The sequence below is a fragment of the Leucoraja erinacea genome, chromosome 5 (assembly GCF_028641065.1).
Source record: "Leucoraja erinacea ecotype New England chromosome 5, Leri_hhj_1, whole genome shotgun sequence".
Taxonomy (NCBI): domain Eukaryota; kingdom Metazoa; phylum Chordata; class Chondrichthyes; order Rajiformes; family Rajidae; genus Leucoraja; species Leucoraja erinaceus.
In genome coordinates this window covers 52,494,414-52,517,343 of record NC_073381.1, presented here as the reverse complement: position 1 = coordinate 52,517,343, position 22,930 = coordinate 52,494,414, and the positions used below count along the sequence as shown (strand labels likewise).

General features: G+C 42.2%; 1 protein-coding gene across 1 annotated transcript in view; it reads left to right on the top strand.

Moving 5' to 3' along the window:
• The window catches only part of LOC129697252 (venom phosphodiesterase 2-like), a 133,031-nt gene extending 122,601 nt beyond the window's left edge, over positions 1-10,430 (top strand). The window contains exons 23-24 of the mRNA XM_055635606.1: positions 7,447-7,603; positions 8,698-10,430. Coding sequence (XP_055491581.1) covers positions 7,447-7,603; positions 8,698-8,868 — 328 coding nt within the window. The 3' untranslated portion in view covers positions 8,869-10,430. The remainder of the gene's footprint in view (positions 1-7,446; positions 7,604-8,697) is intronic.
• Positions 10,431-22,930: the final 12,500 nt, after the last annotated feature.

Sequence of the window (22,930 nt, the reverse complement as noted above, 5' to 3'; positions counted from 1 at the left end):
GCGAACTTCCGACGGGCTTCGCTCGAACTTCATGTCACTCACTCGACCTCCGCGTGGCCCCCGCCTCCGATTTGGTCACGCTCGCCGCTTGCAGGCGCATGCTGGTGGGACACGCCCTGTACGGGGATCACTCGACCTCCGCGCAGCCCCCACTTCCGGTTTGGTCGCACTTGCCGCAAGGAGGTCGCACGCTCGTGGGACAGGAAATTTAGTCCTGGCAGAGTGAGGCTGAAGAGGGGGAGGGAGTGCTGGAGGAGGCAGGGGAAGTGTAATTGGAATTTTTTTTAAAGTCCTGTCTGCAAGTGCTTGAATTTTTTCAAAGTTTAAAAATGGGGAGGAATAGACTGTGGGACCTGTTGGGTCCCATGTTCACACGGGAGGGCTGGTCCCCCGACGCAATATTCCACCTCCACCAATTCCAATATTGGTGGCCAGTGTGGGGGCTTTCTGGAGTGCTGGTATGGGTTCTTGGGGTGGCACCTCAGTCCCTCAAGCCTGATCTGCTGGCAGCTCACTCACGGCTGGTGGGCTGGCAGTTGACTCATGACTATTCCTTGAAATTCCATTTCAAGCAGGGTGCAAGTCCACCAAATTCAAATCCATGTTCCTACCATTTCAAGCAGGGTGCAAGGCCACCAAATTCAAGTGCAGTTTCATACCACTTCAAGCTGGATCCAAGGCCACCAAATACAAGTGCAGTTTCATACCACTTTCAGCAGGGTGCAAGGCCACCAAATTCAAATGCAGCTTCATACCATTTCATGCTGGGTGAAATCACCATAAAACCACATAAAACACCAAACTCACAGTTCAGTAGACATCCAGTGTGTTGATTCACAGCTCAGACCGAGTCATGACCTCTCCCTCCCCCATCATGCAGAGACTGAGCCACACCCACACTTCCGGGTTTTATAACCCCTCCCCCTCCCACCAGAAAAGGTGTGGCTTTCAGGGCGTGATTGACAGGAGAGAGATTCTCAACATTTTTTAAACACTAACACCACTTTCATTTTTCATTGATGGGAAGAATTCTCTGCACCTGCTCAGCGCAGGGGGGATTGAGTAAGATGGCCAAAAATCACAGACGTAAGTATAGCGTTTTATCTAAAATCAATATGCAGTGCAAACAGGAAATAAGTGCATTTGCAATAGCGCCTTTTAACTTCAAGCCAAAGCACCCAAGCCGCTGTTTGCAGTAAGTAGTGCCTTTCAACCACATGCCAAAGCACCCAAGCCACCATTTGCAGTAAGTAGTGCCTTTCAACTTCAAGCCAAAGCACCCAAGCCACCATTTGCAGTAAGTAATGCCTTTCAACTTCAAGCCAAAGCACCCAAACAACCATTTGCAGGCAGTGCCTTTTTACTTCAAACAAACCATATTTTCATTTTCAAACCACATTAAGGGGACTCACAGTTGTGTAGACATTTGTTCAGTGTTATTCAGAGCTCAGAGAGACGTGACCCTTGGCTTCATCCATCTTGCAGAGAATGAGTGAGGCACACCACTTCCTGGTTATATAGTCCCTCCCCCTCCCTCCAGCAGGGGCAGCAGAGAGAAAGGTGATTTTTTTAAACTTCAAGCCAAAGCACCCAAGCCACCATTTGTAGTAAGTAGTGCCTTTCAACTTCAAGCCAAAACACCCAAGCCACCATTTGCAGTAAGTAGTGCCTTTCTCAATTTCATGCCACCATTTGCAGTAAGTAGTGCCTTTCAACTTCAAGCCAAAGCACCCAAGCCATCATTTGCAGTAAGTAGTGCCTTTCAACTTCAAGTAAAGCACCCAAGCCACCATTTGCAGTAAGTAGTGACTTTTTCAACTTCAAGCCAAAGCACCCAAGCCACCATTTGCAGTAAGTAGTGCCTTTCAACTTTAAGCCAAAGCACCCAAGCCACGATTTGCAGTAAGTAGTGCCTTTCAACCTCAAGCCAAAGCACCCAAGCCACCATTTGCAGTAAGTAATGCCTTTCAACTTCAAGTAAAGCACCCAAGCCACCATTTGCAGTAAGTAGTGCCTTTCAACTTCAAGCCAAAGCTCACAAGACTCAATTTGCGGTAAGTAGTGCCTTTCAACTTCAAGCCAAAGCACCCAAAACACCCATTTGCAGGCAGTGCCTTTTTACTTCAAAAAAAACATATTTTTATTTTCAAAACACATTAAGGGTGCTCACAGTTGTGTAGACATGTGTTCAGTGTCATTCAGAGCTCAGAGAGACGTGACCCTTGGCTTCATCCATCTTGCAGAGAGTGAGTGAGGCACACCACTTCCTGGTTTTATAGTCCCTCCCCCTCCCTCCAGCAGGTGCAGCAGAGAGAATGGTGATTTTTTTTAAAACCTCAAGCCAAAGCTCCCAAGCCACCATTTGCAGTAAGTAGTGCATTTTGAACTTTAAACCAAAGCTCCCAAGCCACCATTTGCAGTAAGTAGTGCATTTTGAACTTTAAACCAAAGCCCCCAAGCCCCCATTTGCAGTAAGTAGTGCATTTTGAACTTTAAACCAAAGCTCCCAAGCCATCATTTGCAGTAAGTAGTGCATTTCAACTTCAAGCCAAAGCACCCAAGCTGCCATTTGCAGTAAGTAGTGCCTTTCAACTTCATGCCACCATTTGCAGTAAGTAGTGCCTTTCAACTTCAAGCCAAAGCACCCAAGCCACCATTTGCACTAATAACATCCAATGGTTCATTTTTAAAGTTACTGATACTTTTCCTTTTATACATTGCACCTCTGCTTTTTCTTATAATGAAACAAAACCTACCAACAACCACTGGTCAATTTCCACACGTGCATTTCTTTAGCACTGCAACAATACTCCAGCATATTGTTTGTTTCTACAAATCTTTAGTCTTGCAGACATCCATCATACAAACCAACCTTCCATCCATTGACTCCATCTACAACTCATGCTGCCTCGACAAGGCCACTGGCATAATCAAGGACGAGTCTCACCTTGGTCACTTCCTCTTCTCCCCTCTCTCATCAGGCAAGAGATACAGAAGTTTGAAAATGTATACCTCCAGATTCAGGGACAGTTTATTTCCAGCTGTTATCAGGCAACAGAATGGTCCTCTCATCAGCTAAAGTACAGTCCTGACCTCCCATCCACCTCATTAGAGACATTTGAACTACCTGTACTCAACCTTATTGGACTTGATCTTGTAATGAATGTTGTACCCTTTGTCTGTACACTGTGGACAGCTTGATTGTAATCATGTGTAGTCTTTTGTTTGACTGGGTAACATGGAAATGTTTTTCACTGTGCCTTGGAACACGTGGCAATAAACTAAACTAATCCTTGTAAATCTCCAATACATGCACTCTGGGGTGCTAAATCCAATTCGACAAATATTCCATTGTAGTGCTTCTATAATTTGTAGAGGTATGATTTGGGTTGTGCAAGTGATTCAAGACCCTGACCGGTGTTGAAACATGGGTGTACTTGATCCTGGTGATGTGCAACCAAATGCCCTCTTTCATTTGGTAGGATCCTAAATTTATATTCTATCTCCAGCATTCTAAAAGTCATCTTATTGTTTGATGAAGATGGCAAGAATCATTACAACAATTCTGACAGATTTATACAGTGGCTTGCAAAAGTATTCATACCCCTTGAACTTTTCCACATTTTGTCACGTTACAATCACAAACGTAAATGTATTTTATTGGGATTTTATGTGATAGACCAACACAAAGCGGCGCATAATTGTGAAGTGGAAGGAAAATGATACATGGTTTTCAAATGTTTTTACAAATAAAAAACTGAAAAGTGTGGCGTGCAAAAGTATTCAGCCCCCTTTACTCTGATACCCCTAAATAAAATCCAGTGCAACTTTCAGAAGTCACCTAATTAATAAATAGAGTCCACATGTGTGTAATCTAATCTCAGTATAAATACAGCTGTTCTGTGAAGGCCTCAGAGGTTTGTTAGAGAACCTTAGTGAACAAACAGCATCATGAAGCCCAAGGAACACACCAGACAGGTCAGGGATAAAGTTGTGGAGAGGTTTAAAGCAGGGTTAGGTTATAAAAAAATATCCCAAGCTTTGAACATCTCACGGAGCACTGTTCAATCCATCATCCGAAAATGGAAAGAGTATGGCACAACTGCAAACCTACCAAGACATGGCCGTCCACCTAAACTGACAGGCCGAGCAAGGGGAGCATTGATCAGAGAAGCAGCCAAGAGGCCCGTGGTAACTCTGGAGGAGCTGCAGAAATCCACAGTTTAGGCGGGAGAATCAGTCCACAGGACAACTATTAGTCGTGCACTTCACAAATCGGGCCTTTATGGAAGAGTGTCAAGAAGAAAGCCATTGTTGAAAAAAAGCCATAAGAAGTCCCGTTTGCAGTTTGCCACAAGCCATGTTGGGGACACAGCAAACATGTGGAGGAAGGTGCTCTGGTCAGATGAGACCAAAATTGAAGTTTTTGGCCTAAATGCAAAACGCTATGTGTGGCGGAAAACTAACACTGCACATCACCCTGAACACACCATCCCCACTGTGAAACATGGTGGTGCGAGCATCATGCTGTGGGGATGCTTTTCTTCAGCAGGGACAGGGAAGCTGGCCAGAGTTGATGGGAAGATGGATGGAGCCAAATACAGGGCAATCTTGGAAGAAAACCTGTTAGAGTCTGCAAAAGACTTGAGACTGGGGCAGAGGTTCACCTTCCAGCAGGACAACGACCCTAAACATACAGCCAGAGCTACAATGGAATAGAAACATAGAAACATAGAAATTAGGTGCAGGAGTAGGCCATTCGGCCCTTCGAGCCTGCACCGCCATTTAATATGATCATGGCTGATCATCCAACTCAGTATCCCGTACCTGCCTTTTCTCCATACCCTCTGATCCCCTTGGCCACAAGGGCCACATCTAACTCCCTCTTAAATATAGCCAATGAACTGGCCTCAACTACCCTCTGTGGCAGAGAGTTCCAGAGATTCACCACTCTCTGTGTGAAAAAAGTTCTCCTCATCTCGGTTTTAAAGGATTTCCCCCTTATCCTTAAGCTGTGACCCCTTGTCCTGGACTTCCCCAACATCGGAAACAATCTTCCTGCATCTAGCCTGTCCAACCCCCTTAAGAATTTTGTAAGTTTCTATAAGATCCCCTCTCAATCTCCTAAACTCTAGAGAGTATAAACCAAGTCTATCCAGTCTTTCTTCATAAGACAGTCCTGACATCCCAGGAATCAGTCTGGTGAACCTTCTCTGCACTCCCTCTATGGCAATAATGTCCTTCCTCAGATTTGGAGACCAAAACTGCACGCAATACTCCAGGTGTGGTCTCACCAAGACCCTATACAACTGCAGTAGAACCTCCCTGCTCCTATACTCAAATCCTCTTGCTATGAAAGCCAACATGCCATTCGCTTTCTTTACTGCCTGCTGCACCTGCATGCCTACCTTCAATGACTGGTGTACCATGACACCCAGGTCTCGCTGCATCTCCCCCTTTCCCAATCGGCCACCGTTTAGATAATAATCTGCTTTCCCGTTTTTGCCACCAAAATGGATAACCTAACATTTATCCACATTAAACTGCATCTGCCAAACATTTGCCCACTCACCCAGCCTATCCAAGTCACCTTGCAGTCTCCTAGCATCCTCCTCACACCTAACACTGCCCCCCAGCTTAGTGTCATCCGCAAACTTGGAGATATTGCCTTCAATTCCCTCATCCAGATCATTAATATATATTGTAAATAGCTGGGGTCCCAGTACTGAGCCTTGCGGTACCCACTAGTCACTGCCTGCCATTGTGAAAAGGACCCGTTTACTCCTACTCTTTGCTTCCTGTTTGCCAGCCAGTTCTCTATCCACATCAATACTGAACCCCCAATGCCATGTGCTTTAAGTTTGTATACTAATCTCTTATGTGGGACCTTGTCGAAAGCCTTCTGGAAGTCCAGATACACCACATCCACTGGTTCTCCCCTATCCACGCTACTAGTTACATCCTCGAAAAATTCTATAAGATTCATCAGACATGATTTACCTTTCGTAAATCCATGCTGACTTTGTCCAATGATTTCACCACTTTCTAAATGTGCTGCTATCCCATCTTTAATAACTGACTCTAGCAGTTTCCCCACTACCGATGTTAGGCTAACTGGTCTGTAATTCCCCGTTTTCTCTCTCCCTCCCTTCTTAAAAAGTGGGGTTACGTTTGCTACCCGCCAATCCTCTGGAACTACTCCAGAATCTAAGGAGTTTTGAAAGATTATTACTAATGCATCCACTATTTCTGGAGCTACTTCCTTAAGTACTCTGGGATGCAGCCTATCTGGCCCTGGGGATTTATCGGCTGGTTTAGATCAAAGCGTATTCATGTGTTAGAATGGCCCAGTCAAAGTCCAGACCTAAATCCAATTGAGAATCTCTGGCAAGACTTGAAAATTGCTGTTCACAGACGCTCTCCATCCAATCTGACTGAGCTTGAGCTATTTTGCAAAGAAGAATGGGCAAAAATTTCAGTCTCTAGATGTGCAAAGCTGGTAGAGACATACCCCAAAAGATTTGCAGCTGTAATTGCAGCGAAAGGTGGTTCTACAAAGTATTGACTCAGGGGGGGCTGAATACTTTTGCACGCCACACTTTTCAGTTTTTTATTTGTAAAAAAATGTTAAAAACCATGTATCATTTTCCTTCCACTTCACAATTATGCACCACTTTGTGTTGGTCTATCACATAAAATCCCAATAAAATACATTTACGTTTGTGGTTGTAATGTGACAAAATGTGGAAAAGTTCAAGGGGTATGAAAACTTTTGCATCAATAATATTAGTGAGTGAATTAGTGAGCTGCTTGATGGTAGCAGCAAGAAGAGTGGATGGCCTGAATGGCAAGGATCCTTGATATATGCCGCCTCCTGGAAGCAGCACTACATGTGGAGGTACTGAATCGTGAAGAGAGCTGTGTCCTATAATGAACTGGGCCAAGTCCAGCACTCTGCAGCCTCGTGCATTCCTGTGCATTGGATTGGCTGCACCAGGCCACGATGCAACCAGTCAGGATACTTTCCACAGTGCATCTGTAAAAGTCTGTTGGTGTATTCGGTGCCATGCCAAATTGCTTTGAACTTCTAAGAAAATAGAAATGCTGGCATGCCAACTTTGAGATTACATCTATGTACTGGGCCAGGACAGGTCAACAGAGATGCTAAGCCCTAGTGTGCTGTTCTTGAAATGGCTCAAGTGGGAAACCAATTTGTGTACAAAATTCTTCCGGAATTTTTTTTACAAAATACACTGGTGGATACTGAAGTGCAAGCCAACAAAAGCAGTATTATTAGACCACATTTCAGGTATCTTATAGATACAGAATGCGGCAACATCAACTTTGCAAATTTGTACTGTGTTTGAAGAAATGGGATAAGTGGTCAGTTACTGAGTATATAATCAATAATAGCCAATGAAAATATTTTTTACCTTTATATTGAAGGAATGCCAAGGACGGGTACAACCCACCACCAACTCATTTCTTCGTAGTTCTTACTAGCTGCAAGAACAAAATGCAAAGCCCTCTGCAGTGCAATGACTCACTGGATGTATTGGCTTTCATTCTGCCTCATAGACCTGACAACAGTGAAAGTTGCGCAGTAAGTAAACCTGGAAGCAATAGGAGATGGGAATCACACCATAGAAATTAATTGACTTAGACGTGTACCATTATTTTTTTTAATGTAAACTTTTAATGGACAAAGAAGGGAGTTTGTGCTTGGAGTCAGAATGTAGGCAAGGTACTGAGAATATTGTGTCTTCGTTTACAAAGAAGGATGGAGAACAGCATGATCAGTGTGGAGAATATTAATGCAAGGGCAGTTTAAGATTAAAAAGTAGGTAGTGTTGAGGTTTTTGAGAGCAAAAGATAGCTAAATCCCAGGGTCTGATGGGATCTATACCAGGTTATTATGAGAAGCAAGAGAGGAGATTGCAGGGGCCTTGACATAGATCTTTGCAACTTCTTGTCAGAGGCAATGTCCTAAAGGGTCCTGAAGAAGGGTCCCGACATGAAACATCACCTATCCATTTTCTCCAGGGATGCTGCCAGACCCGCTGAGTTATAACCAGGATTAGGTGGTATTAGGTGATCAATTGTTGAGCAAAATTGGATTGTTTTCTCTGGAATGCCTGAGATTGAGGATAGACACAATAGAAGTATGTAAAATTATGTCATAGAGTAGATAGATTCAGAATCTTTTTCCCAGGGTACAAATGTCAAGACCAGCAGGCATAGCTTTAAGATGGGAGGGACAACGTTTAAAGATGTGCAAGTTAAATTTTTGTTTTACGCTGAGGGTAGAGGGGGCCTAGAATGGGTTACCAGGTGTGTCGTGGAGGCAAATACGATAGTGGCATTTGAGGCTTTTAGATGGGCACATGGATATGCAGGGAATGGAAGGATATGGTTCACATGCAGGCAGATGAGATTAGTTTACCTTGGTATTATGTTTGGCATAGACACTGGTCTGAAGGTCCTGTTCCTGTGCTGTTCACTTCTATGTTTTATGTTCTAACGTAGAATGTAACAAGCTAGTTTTATCTTTTCAGTTTGCTGTGGTTAAATGTTTAAATGTCATGAGGTTTTATTTTTAAATGTCATGATGTTTTATTTTCTGTTAACATATTCCTACTATATTTCAAGATAAATATGTGCATGCTGCATAGATTAATGAATGGTGTTCTTTGGCAGGATGGCAAAGATGAATCCCAGTGGGTAGAGGAGCGAATCTGGGCTCATAGAGCTCGAGTACGGGATGTGGAGTTGATCACTGGACTTGATCTTTATCAAGAAAGCAAGCAGCCAGTCACAGAGATCTTGCAGCTCAAAACATTTCTACCAACAATTGAAGATCAAATATGATTTTGAGTGCCTTGTCAATGGTAATAGTATTTTTAACATTTTTTTAATGCATAAGTGAATTTAAGTGCACTTTAGGGAGGCTTTGTAAACAGGTTCTGGTAGAACCCAAGGTGTTAGAGTACAGAAAAGGAATGGAAGTGTGATACAATGGAACAAGTCACCTCTTTTGTTACATATTCAATTGAAGTATTTTTTTAATTTCCAGATTTTTTTAATGGATTTGTTATTGCCTGTCAAGTTTTTTTTTTCAGCATAATTTTACAAGGAGACAAATTCCAGTGGAAATATTAGATTGAGATTTACCATGCATGTCCAGAATAATGTGCTGACATTTAGGTTCAAGATTCATTTTAATTAAACCTGTACTCATAGTTGGAAGATTGATATGACCAGACAAAATTGAATGTACTGCTTCTGAAACCAGATCTATGAAAGGTATAATTTCAACATTTGCACTATAAAAATAACATTATAACATTGTTGCAGTTGCATTTCAATTTGATATTAAAAAAATATAGCTTTCATGTTACATTTCCCCCCATACAGATTAGTGTATAGTCACCCCTTAATGTTATACAATCAAGATGATTAATTTTGTCCATGTTGCCCTCACCTTCTGGAGAATTTTTAACAGGTGTGGTCTCTGTGCCAGAAGCAGTATATACATTTGAGAGGCTTAAACGTTCACCAAATAGATTTGTGGGATGGTGGATTCATTGTTTGAGGAGAGATTATGCAATCTTTGTGATTAGAAGGATAAGAGATGATCACATTGAAACAAAACCTCTCATGAGGCCTAACCAAATAGGTAGGGTGTTAATGTTTTCCCTGCCAGAGATGAATAGAACCAGGAGTTAGCCATTCAGGAGTAAAATGAGAATAAATTATTTAATCCAAAAGGCTTGGTCGCTGATTACATGCAAGGCAGAGTTCAATAGCAGTTAAATCGTGTGGATTGATGTAGGAAAGAGGTGCTGCAGTTAAAGATTAGCCATGATCATATTGAATGGAGCATTTACAATGGGCCAAATGGCCTTCTCCTGCTATTTGTGCCATGAGAGGTGTTCTGGATACATTTTAAAAATGTTCTCAAAGTAACCGTCTCCTACACTTATCACCATAACCAGACCAAATTACATGTAAATATTCATTGTTAAAGAGCTATATAGCATGGCAGCTGGTCCTTTGCCCACCTTGCCTATTCTGACCAAGTTGGCATCTTGGCTGGTCGCATTTGTCCAGTTGGCCCATACCCATCTAATCCTTCCTATCCATAGATTGGTCCAAATGTCTTAAGTCGTAATTGCATCCACTTCTAACGCTTCCTCTGGCACCAATTTGAGAGTCATCTACAATCGACATTAACAATTCGGATGACAAACAACACCTTCTTCACTACCCTTTTCCAGTCGACTTAGCATTCATCCCTACAGCACTCTTGTGGTCACACATCTCCAATGAGAAACAACCCTTCACAACTATCGAAGGTAGACACAAAATGCTGGAGTAGCTCAGCAGGACAGGCAGCATCTCTGGAGAGAAGGAATGGGTGACGTTTCGGGTTGAGACCCTTCTTCAGACTCTAAATGGTCTAAAGAAGGGTCTCAACCCAAAACATCACCCATTCCTTCTCTCCAGAGATGCTGCCTGTCCCGCTGAGTTACTCCAGCATTTAATGTCTACTTTTGATTTAAACCATCATCTGCAGTTCTTTCCTTCACAACTCTCGTTTGACTCCTGTCTCCCAGCCAATTTTGAATCCAGCCAATTGGCTAGCTTGTCTTGGATTGCATGTAATCTAAACCTCCAGACTACTCTACCATGTGGGACCCTGTCAGAGGCCTCGCTAGAGTCCATATAGACAAGGTCCATTGCCCTGCCAGCATGAATCTTCTTGAAGAACTCTTGGGACATATGTGAAAATATTTCCCATGCACAAAGCCATGCTGACAATCCCTAATCCGTCCATTCTGGTAGATCCTGTCATTAAGAATCCCCTCCAACAATAATTTTCCACCGCTGATGTCAGGCTCACCAGCTTATGGTTTAGTTTACATTCAGAAATACAGTACGGAAACAGGCCCGTCGGCTATCGATAGTTTGTTCTCAGTTAACATATAAGATTGTTAAGGACTTGGAAAGATGTTCCCGATGTTGGGGGAGTCCAGAACCAGGGGCCATAGTTTAAGAATAAGGAGTAAGCCATTTAGAAACGAGGAAACACTTTTTCTCACAGAGAGTGATGAGTCTCTGGAATTCTCTGCCTCAGAGGGCGGTGGAGGCAGGTTCTCTGGATGCTTTCAAGAAAGAGCTAGATAGGGCTCTTAAAAATAGCAGAGTCAGGGGATATGGGGAGAAGGCAGGAATGGGGTACTGATTGTGGATGATCAGCCATGATCACATTGAATGGCTCGATGGGCCAAATGGCCTACTCTTGCACCTATTATCTATAGTCTATTATCCCACTGTCTTGTCCAGTCCCAATACATTAGGGGCGATTTTAGAGGCCAAACCTGCACATCTTTGTGATGTGGGAAGAAACAGAGTGATCACAGAGGGAACATGCAAACTCCACACAGAGAGCTCCCAAAGTCAGTATCAACTGGCACTGAGAGGCTTGATTCCCTCGCTTGTCCTTGCTGACCATAATAACAGCAAAATAACTACCACCCTTCCGTTTTACAAAATTTCACTAGTGGCAAAAGATGATGCAAATTTCTCTGCAAGTCTGCAATTTCTTCCCTAGCTTCCCACAAAGTCTGAGGCTGCATTTGATCAGGCTCTGGGGACTTTATCCATCTTAATGCACTTCGAAACCACCAATGCCTCCTATTTGGCAATGCATACAAGATCCAGTCGTCACCCCTCAAACACTAATACATTTTAACATTGTCTTTATTTTGGAAAAAGTGAGTAAATAAGTTGTTAAAAACTAAAATGTATCTAATAACTTTAATGGTCCTTTAATTTGAAGAATGTTATTGCATTGTATTAAACAAACAGGCAGCTAAGATTAATTGTTTTGAGCTAATCCAATGAAATCTTTAATGTTTTAGTATTGTAGTGGAGATCTAGTTTTTGAAACAGATTGGACAAATCTTTGGCAAACTCAGTAAAAATTATCACATTTTAAGATCAGCTGCATCTTTCTGGTTTCTGCTGCACCTCCAGCATTGTGGAAATCATGATTTTTATTTTCTTGATCCATATATTTAAGTGACAAAATTCATGAATGTTTTAATTGATTTACTCATTCCAAACAATACTGAAATTGTATGGTTATATATTTGTATTAAAATGACATGATTAACCATGAAATCTGAGTGCCTAATTGTTTGTCATGTTCATTTTCTTATACGGGTACAATTAGAATTCTGACAATAAATATTCCATCTGTATTATTATGTTCCAAGTGGTTCCAAGAGGGGGCATGGTCCTGTACGGGTGTGGCTGCCCAGCCTGCAGCTGTCCGTCTTTTCATCTCTTTTTTTAATTTTTAGTTAGTTAAAGTGTTTTTGTTATGGAGTTCTAGTCTTTTTTATGTGGGGGGTGGTGGGGAGGAAGGGGAAACTACCTTTCAGGGTCCCTACCTGGTCGGAGAGGCAGCTTTTCTCCGGACTGCACTGTCGACCCGTCCTCGCGGCCTACCAACGGGCCTGGAGCGGCGTTTCCTGAGGGGACCGCCCAGAACCTCGGCTTCAGCGGCGGCACAGCGCTGGAGCTCTATTGAGGAGCGGGCGATGCCTTGCCCGGGTCGCCGCGCGGGAGCTCCGGTGAGCTGAAGACTGCCGAGTAAAACATCGCGGAGCTGCGAGTCTGCGGAACGACAAGCCGCGGGCTGCGGCGCTGAACTTTTCATCGGGAACCTGGGATCTCGCGACGAGATCGGCAGTAGTGGAGCTCCATCCGGCGCGGCCTTGTTGGTTTCGGAAGCCGCGGTCTCAAGTAAAGAGGCGGCCGTTCCAGGTGTCCCAAGCCGCTGAGAGGATTCTCCCGACGCCGGAGCACCATCACCCGGCAAGAACGGCCTGGAACATCAGGCCTCCGTAGCGGCGACTGCGGCGGCCTCAATAGACCTGACTATGGGTGGACATGGGGATGGGACTGGACTTAGTGCCTTCCCTCATAATGGAAACCATTGTGGGGGGATGTTTTTTATGTTAAAGTTCTTTATTATTGTCATGTTTGTATTCTTTTTTTATGTGCTGCATTGGCAACAAGAATTTCACTACACCTAGGTGTATGTGACTAATAAAGAAACCTTTGAACCTTTGCCACTTTTACTGCCTGTTTATCCTGACATTATTTTAAATAACACAGTCTACATCCTAAATTGTCATTGCTATGAAGGCAGTGGGATCCAACATGTGGCAAATAGGGCAAACCTAGCCAACGTTACATTACAGGTCAAAACAAAAATGTAAGATTCTTCCTTGAATTAACCTAGTTGAGCTATGTAATGAAACAGAACAGTCGTTCTATATTCATCAATGCATAAACATTTAATTTAAATGAGTTTAAACCTATTTTCAGATGTACAGAGTTTTCTTCCCAAAAGTGAGAATTTTAAAATGACTAAAGGTGGCCGGAAAATATGTTTTCAGACACAAGGAACTGCAAAAACAAGACAAGCCTGGAGTAACTCAACAGGTCAAGCAGCATCTCTGGTGAAAATGGATAGGTGGCATTTTGGTCAAGACAGTGGGGCTGCTGTAGAGTTGCTGCCTCACAGTGCCAGAGCCCCGGGTTCGATCTTGACCTCTGGTGCTGTGTGGGTGGAGTTTGCACATTCTCCCTGTGACTATGTGGGTTTTCTCCAGGTGCTCTGGTTAACAGCCACATTCCAAAGACATGCAGGTTTGTAGGTTAATTGGCTCTGTAAATTGCCCCTAGCATGCAGGATGCAAAAGTGAGATAACATGGAAGTAGTGTGCCTGTTTCCACACTCTATCTCTAAACCCTTCTTCAGACTGACTGTGGTATTTTTGAAAGGCTGCACCATTTCATTCTCACCTTAAACTGTTTTTGTTTTAGATCCTCTGACCTTGGGTAAAATGCTGACCTTGTATCCAATTTAAGAGTCAAGAGGGTTTAGAGAGTTTCATTGTCATATGTCCTGAAAGGGAACAGTGAAATTCTTACTTGCAACAGCAGCATCAGAGGTTTTTAAACACGGTATTCAATAGACAAGACAACAAACAAAAAATTTAATAAATAAAACCAATATGAACCCTTTATATTTAACACTCCAGTGGGAACAAGCCAATTCATTCCCTACAGCCCATGGTTTTAAGAGGCCCAGTAATAACAACTTAGGATGGCTTCAAGTTATTCTGATAGCACCTCTCAAACCTGTAATGAATTTGCAGACGGTACATATTGTGTCAGTGACATTTTGCTGACAATTGAGAATAACTGATAGTAATTGACTGGACTAAATGGACCTTGAGTTTTATTAGTCTTAGAGTGATACAGTGTGAAACGGGCCCTTTGGCCCAACTTGCCTAGACATGTTCCAGCTACACTAGTCCCACCTGCCTGCATTTGGTCCATATCCCTCCTAACGAGTCCTATCCATGTACCTGTCTAACTGTTTCTTAACTGGCAGCTTGTTCCATAAACCCAACACCTTTGCGTGAAAAATATTATTGACAGGACATATCTAAACATTGAAATGTTGAACACAGTTGCTGCCTACAACAGTGAATTGATGATTGTTGTCCGAGACATTGAATGATAGATATGATTCAAGGACAAGGAAGTGAGAGCAGGAATAGGCTATTTGGCCCTACTGCACCACTCAATATAAAGGTTACTTAAGTTCCTCTTCCAGCATTCTCTGCATCACCACTAGGTGGAGACATTTCTCCTGATCTCAGTTCAATGTGGCCAGGATGGAATTGAGACTGACCCAGTTTCTAGATTCTTCAGTCATCATTCTCCCTACATCCAGTCAGTTTAGTTTTGTGTGATTTTTTTTTTTCTAAACTATAGTGAACTCTACTGCCCGCCACCTAGATACACTTGTTCCTACTTATTCCCCCGTTTATCAACCAATTCTCAAACCATACCAGTATATTGCCCCCAATGCCATTTGTTCTAATTAGGCACATTAATGTCCGACATGCAAGTTTATCAAAACCTTTCTGATAATCCAAATATACCAAATCTACAAGCATGCCCTTATTCCTTTCTGTCAGTTAAATCTTCCAAAAGGAAAGTCCTGCAGATTTTTTAAACTCAACTTTGCTTCCACATCCATGCATATGTATTATTTTGTTCTTACGAATTAATTAATTAATCAGCTAATTAATTGATTAATTAATTAATTGATACGTTTATTGGCCAAGTATGTACACATACAAGAAATTTGCCTTGATGCTCCATTCACTAGTAACAACACGACATACAGTAAACATTAAGAATAAAACATGATAGGTTAAACATGTGAATGAAATAAAATACCAGAGCAAAAAGAGGCTACAGACTTTTGGTTATTGAGTAGAGCTACTGCTCGTGGAAAAAAAATGTATTTATGTCTGGCTGTGGCGGCTTTGACAATCCGGAGTCGCCTTCCAGAGGGAAGGGGGGGGGGGGGGGGGGGGGGGGGGGGAAGAAAGGTTACAGCCAACAACCTTCTCAGCTGATCGGACCAGACCATGATGGAGAAGGTGAGGACAGACTCTACAATGGCAGTATAGAATTGGACCATCATTGCCTGTAGCAGATTACTTGTCTAGCTTGTGAATCAACTCTCGCAATTTGGACAACCAGATATTCATGACGAGGACTTGGTAAGGTTGACTGGTCTGGGAGCAACCGACTCAATTTCAGTGGTCGATCCCATTTTGTTCTGTTCCGTACATTATAGCAGTGGATGCAATACAAATAAATGTCATGCCAGGTCATTTTGGGAGTATATTTAAGAGTCAACTACTAATTCTGGAAAGTTTCATGATATCCTTAACTGATACCAGTGCTACCCCACTCAGATCTCCAGATTTTGCAAATTTAAACCAATCCCTGGATTTCGAGTTCATGCCTCTGGATTTATGGTCCAGTAATTTACCCAGTGTGCCGATATTCCCAAGGACAGTAATAATATTTAATTCCTTTGTCAATTAGCCTAAAAAAAAAATTGGTTGTATATATCTAGGTATTTTCAGATAGACACAAAATGCTGGAGTAACTCAGCGGGACAGGCAGCATCTCTGGAGAGAAGGAATGGGTGACGTTTCGGTTCGAGACCCTTCTTCAGACTAGGTATTTGCATTCATTTAACATGGAAGATAGAACAGGACAGCACAGGAATAGGCGCTTTGTCCCACAATATCCATGCCAAATATGAATCCAGGTTAAACTAATCTCCTATGCCTGCATATGTGATCCATATCCCTCCATTCGTGCCTATCCAAAACCCTCTTAAATGCCACTATCATATCATCCGCCACCATCATACCTAGTAGTATCTATACGGAGTTTATAAATTCTCTCTGTGATCATGTGTGTTTGCTCCAGGTGCTCTGGTTTCCTCCCACATTCCAAAGATACATGGGGGCTTGTAGGTTAATTGTCTTCTGTAAATAATTCCTAGTGTGTCGGATGGAATTGGTGTATGGGTGATCGTGGCCACGCTGACTCGGTGGGCCAAAGGGTCCGTTTCTACGCTGTAACTCTAAACAAAACTAAAAAGGAACTCAACAACATAGCTTTATCACTACTTTTTAAAAAAGGCATCACATAAATGCTAGGCCCTTCAGAGGAAAAATTATCAAACAGAAAGCATACAGCAGCTACAAATGGAGAAATAAGAATAGGTAATCAGATGTTTGGTTAGATCTAGGTTTCAAGCAGCACCTTAAAAGGGAAGTGGAAATGAACAGTGAAGAAAACCAAAGTCTGACCCCAAAAAATATTTGAAACAATCAGTCATTCAAAAGGAAGGAAATAACGACAGAGCAAGGAAATAACAAGGATACAAAATAACTTAAGAAGAGGATTTCAAAGCACGAGGCAGGGATAAACTTAAATATTCTTTACTCCGGAGAGGAGGGTGGAAAGAAGGTCACAGTCAAAATATCAATGAGGAAGGCAAGAAGAAATATTACATTTTGCAGAGATAAAAAGCTAAATTATTTTTTTAATGCAAACTGAATGGACACTGGTTGAGCAACGTTTTTTTGTTTCCTCTGGGTATGCGAATACTCAGGAAATGACAATAAAGATTTACAATTACAATTACAATTAAATTCTATAAACACATTAGTAAGGAACCTTGAAGGGGGGGGGGGGTTATAGACAGGATAATTCCAGGGGAAACTAAAAAGGACAAGGCAGAAAAAGCAGGTTATTGCTTCACATCGATATTCACTGGAGAGATTATAAAAATCATCTTGTTTGATGGTAGGAGTGAAAGTACAATATATATATAAATATTTAGGCAAATTAAATCAGAGGGTATACCACTGGTCTGGATGGATCATATACAGGCACTTTCAAAGAAACTAAGACTTAGGAAGCACGCATTACTCCACACATTTGATAAGGTGTAGTAACCAAAGACTGGCAGGTAAGTAATTAATACAGTTACTAATATTGGAGCTTGGAATCTGTTACTTTTACATTGGTGGTGCAAAATAAAATGGGATCCGTATGCACGAATACCTGAATAACATCTCTAAAATTAAAAGTATAATGATGAATGAATAGTCAGAGTCATACATGGAAACAAGCCCTTTAGTCCAATTCATTTAAGCCAACAAAGGCATTTTCCTGAGACAGTCACATTTGCCTACATTGGGCCAATATCCCTCCAAAACCTTTCCTATCCACATATCTGTTCCTGTGCTGTACTTTTCCACATTCTACATCTTTCCAAAGCACATCTTCATTCTATGCTCTTTACTTCCAGATAACCTGCCCCGGGAAAAAGACCGACAATCTTTCTTGATTTTAAATACATTATACATATACTTTAGAAATATTTAATGTGGTTCAGCCATATCTGATAAATTATTCATTGTAGAGGATGCAGGCTACATAACCGGCTACATAGCTGGAAAATTGGGATTTGGAAAGGAGGACGAAGCTCAGAAAACTTTGCAGTTACCAGGGCAGCAGGTGGAGCTGTAGGCTGATAAGTTCCCAGATCCTGATGCATTTCAACCAATGGCCTCTTTTTTAAAAAAAGGGGCCATTCATGATGTTTGATGTGTTAATTTCAATTTTCCAAATTTCAGACAAGCTTCCATTAAATTGAAAAATAGCATCTTACAGTAGTTAATTAACCTGCCAACCTGCACATTGATTGTGATGTAGGGAGAAACCCAAAGAGCACACACATGGCCTTGATTCACAAGTGGCTAGAACACAGTTTTACTGTTGCTAGTTACTTGCTAACAGAACATTATTGTTTAGTACTGTGAAACATAGGGAGGTTATGTTTCAGTTAGAAAGGACATTGGTGAGACCACCCATAGATTGTGTACAGTATTGACTCAGTCTGAAGAAGGGACCCGACCCAAAACATCACCTATCCATGTTCTCCAGAGATGTTGCCTGACGCAGTGTGTTACTTCAGCACTTTGTGTCTTTTGTAAACCAACATTTACTGTTCCTCATTTCAGCAAGTAATGGGCCTGTCCCACTCAGGCAATTATCTGGACGACTACAGGCGTCTGCCGCAAAATTTTCAATGTGTGAAAGATTTTTGGCGACAGTGGTGACAATTTTTGCTGTCATAGGTTGTCGCCAGGTGTCGTAGATGAATTCCATTAAAACTAGTCCCTGGCATTCGCCACAAGAGTCGCCTGAGTGGGACGGGCCCATTAGAATTCCATTGTTCCAGTCCCAGATCATATGCCCATCAAACACCCTTCACAGTGAAACTAAGGTGGTAAGAAAGTACAAGAAGAGGTTTCTTTCAAACTCATGAGTTTTTCAGGCAATAGTGGAACAGGGGAATCATTATGCATCAAGTGGATGGCGAGCCAGTTCTGAATTACAGAGTCCCTGGGGACAGTAGGAAGCCACCAGATTTACAGCGATTGTTTGTCAAATACATTTTAAAATGACTTGTAATGCATTACAAGCAATATTTTTTTTAAATAGCCATTACCATCTATGAAAGTCACATGATACATAGCAATGGAAGCAAGAGTAGAAATAATATGGTGATGACCAACATGGAAATTATCCAGGTCAGATATTTTCTCTGTGACAGTATCCCTCAAAGATTCTCAGCACATCCAATATCTTGACAAAACGACAATGTGTCCATTGAACACCAATAACAAACCCTAAACTGATTTAAAAATAAAAGTTGAAAAGTTCAAGCACAGTTTATGATCTTGCCAAAAATGACCGACTCTTGCTTCTTAAAACAATTGCTTTGCTTCATTTTCCACTTAGAGCGTGCTCTCTCCTTTCAATTTAAAATGCTGAATGGAAAAATCTATGACTGTCACGAGTGATGTATTGGAATGTTTACTATCTCTAGAAATTGTAACCAAAGAGGAAGAGGAAGATTCAATAGAAATTAGAGGGGTAACTTTTCACACTGAGGGTGGTGGGTATATGGGACAAGCCAGAGGAGGAGGTTGAGGCAGGTACTATCATAACAGTTAAGAGACATTGGACAGGTACATGGATAGGACAGGAAATTAGTTATTTCCACAGCCATACAAACAAATACAATTTCCTACAGACATACACATAATTCAATTTACAAAAACATCCATCACAGTGAACCCACTGCAATGGAAGGCAAGGTCTTTTCTCTCCCGTTTTCCATTTCTCTCCAGATGTCCAAGCCCCGCTCCCGGTCTAAATGTCACAAAGTTGGAGCCCACGGCAGGCGCTGGAATGGCCCACGGCCATGAAGCCGCGCCGGGCGATGTACGGCCCCGCTCCAGGTCGTTCCAACCCCGCGACTCGGGCTAGAGAAGTCGCGTTGCGGGAGCTCCGGAAAGCGGTCTCTCCACCCGGACCCGCGAGCTCCCGATGTCCCGACAGTCCACTGGACCTGCGGCTGCAGCTGGAGCCTCCGAGCTATGTGGTCGGGCCGCAGCAGCGAGTCACCACCGCTCCCCACGCTGCGATGCCGACCAGCCCCACGATGATTTTAAACCCTGTAAAGGTGGCATAACTTTATCAAGGCTAAATACCTGTCTCTTCTACATAATGCACTTATAGTTCAAGGATATATTATGTAGTAACTGTCCCCATGTTTATAGTATCTGAGGTGAACATGATCAACAGTTTCCATTACATCTGCAGATTGGTAATGAAAGGCATAGATAAAACGGGCGTGGTGAGAATGTTACCAGTAATGGGAGAGTCTATGACCAGAGGTTATAGCCACAGAATAATAGGACGTACAGTACTTTCAAAACAGAGATGAGGAGGAATTTATTTAACCAGAGGGTGGTAAGTCTGTGGAATTCATTGCCACAGACAGCTGTGGAGGCCAAGACATTGAGTGCTTTACTGAAATGGTTGATAGGCTCTTGGGTAGGAAGGATGTCAAAGATTATGGGGAGAAGGCAGGAGAATGGGGTTGCGAGGGAATAATAGATCAGCCATAATTGAATATTATAAATATCCTAAATCAATTTATAGTTCTACCTTGAAGCAAATTTGATGTAGACGGGCTGTATACTAATTGATTCTTCCAAATAATATGTACATTTAGATTGGCAAGTGCAATTAGAGGAAAACAAATCACAAATTATTTTGGCAGCAATTTCTTTCACATTGCAAAGTTGCTATTGTGATGTCCTGAATTATTTACCCCTGTTTGCATAACTAATTCCAAGCTCTATTGCATTTTAGAATTGAATTTATAGTGCTTGCGAAACAGTCTCCATTTCAGCTTGAAAGTCAGGGTCTGATTTGACCTCAACTGCTATGCAGTGGTTGCATGTTTTCCTTATGACCAAGTGTATTCTTCGAGTGCTCCAGTTTCCTCACAAAACCCCAAACCCATACTAGTTGTAGGTTAATTAACAATTGCAAATTGCATTTCTATGCAGGTAGATGGAAAAATTACCGGGGGATGGGGAGGTTACTGGGTAGAAACATAGAAACATAGACAATAGGTGCAGGAGGAGGCCATTCAGCCCTTCGAGCCAGCACCTTCATTGTGATCATGGCTGATCATCCCCAATAAATAATCCATGCCTGCCTTTCCCCATATCCCTTGATTCCACTAGCCCCTAGAGCTCTATCTAACTCTCTCTTAAATCCATCCAGCGATTTGGCCTGCACTGCCCTCAGTGGCAGGGAATTCCACAAATTCACAACTCTCTGGGTGAAAAAGTTTTTTTCTCACCTCAGTATTAAATGGCCTCCCCTTTATTCTAAGACTGTGGCCCCTGGTTCTGGACCCGCCCAACATTGGGACCATTTTTCCTGTGGTATGTGAGAGAGATCAGGTTACAGGAAATTAACTGAAGGAATGATGAGAATGCACTGACAGTTGGCATAAGAAACCCTCCTCCTATTGTGAGGAAATGGGAGTATTAAAATGAGTATCATATGATATCTAAAGTCCATCGTGCATGCTTTGTCAAATGGTAAAGCAATCCAACAATAATATCATTTATATTGCATTTTGAACATCTTAGGACACTTTATTGGAGAGTCATCAAACAAAGTTTGAAATAGGCATACCAAAGAAATGATCAAAGAGGAAGATTCAAGACACACCTTGTTGAAAGAGGTTTAGGGAAGATCGCATGGACTTTGTGCTTTGGCATCTGTGTTGCTAATGGGGGTATGGTTCTGTTTGGATTTGTTCAAGGCCCGAATGGGAGGAATGCAGGTATTGTGGAGAGTTGTACAACTGAAGGAGATAACAGATACCACGGATTAATTTGAAAATAGGAATGAAAGCTTAAAATAAAGGGCCATTGCTCAGGCAGGAACTTAAATGTGTATCATGGGGCACAACATTGACAAGTGAATGCATGGAGTCATATAGCATGGAAACAGGCCCTTTGGCCTAACATCCCCATGCTGACCCAGATGCCCCATCAACGCTAATCCCATCTGCCTGCTTTTGTCCCATATCTTTCTAAACCTTTCCTATCCATGTAATTGTCCATTATATTTTAAATGTTGCTATAGTACTTGCCACAACTGCTTCATTTGGCTGCTCATTCCATATACCCCCACCCTCTTGTGTGAAAACGCTGTCCCTCAGGTTCCCATTAAATGTTTTCCCTCTCATCTTAAACCTAAGTATTCTTGTTTTTGATTCTACCAATCTGGATAACAACTGTGCATTCACCCTATCTATTCATCTCATGATCTTATACACCTCGATAAGATCACCACTCAGCCTCCTACACTCCAAGGAATGTAGACCTAGCCTGCCCAATCTCTCCCTCTAACTCAGCCCAAGTCTTGGCAACATCCTTGTAAATCTTCTCTGCACCCTTTACAGCATAACAAGATCCTTCCTATATCGGGGTGACCAAAATTGAACACTTCAACGCAGCCTCTCCAATATCTTGCACAACTGTAACATAACACCCCGACTTCTATACTCAGTAATGCACACTGACTTATGAAGGCCAAATGCACCTAGTCTTCTTGACCACCCTATCCACTTGTGATGAGTTTCAAGGAACTATGCACCTGCATTCCTAGATCCCTCTGCTCTACAACATTCTACAAGGGCCTGCCATTTACTTTGTAGGACCTACCTGGGTTGATTTCCCCAAATGTGACACCTCACACTCATCTGCCTTAACTATTCCTCAGCCCACTTGATCAAGATCCTGCTGCAAGTTTTGATACCCATCTTTGCTATCTATACCACATACTTTAGTGTCATCTGCAAAATTATTAACCAAGTATTTTAGAGCATGTTTGACAACAGAGCAATAAAGTCAGAGATAGTCTTGTGCTTACAGGGGCTAAGAGTAGGGTGCTAAAATAATCATATCTATAGGTTCTACCATCCTCAGATACAGTGTTGGATGATATTATGTAAATAGAAACAGGTCACCTTAATGATATAATGTGGTGCAAAACTGAACTCGCTATCGGATTACAG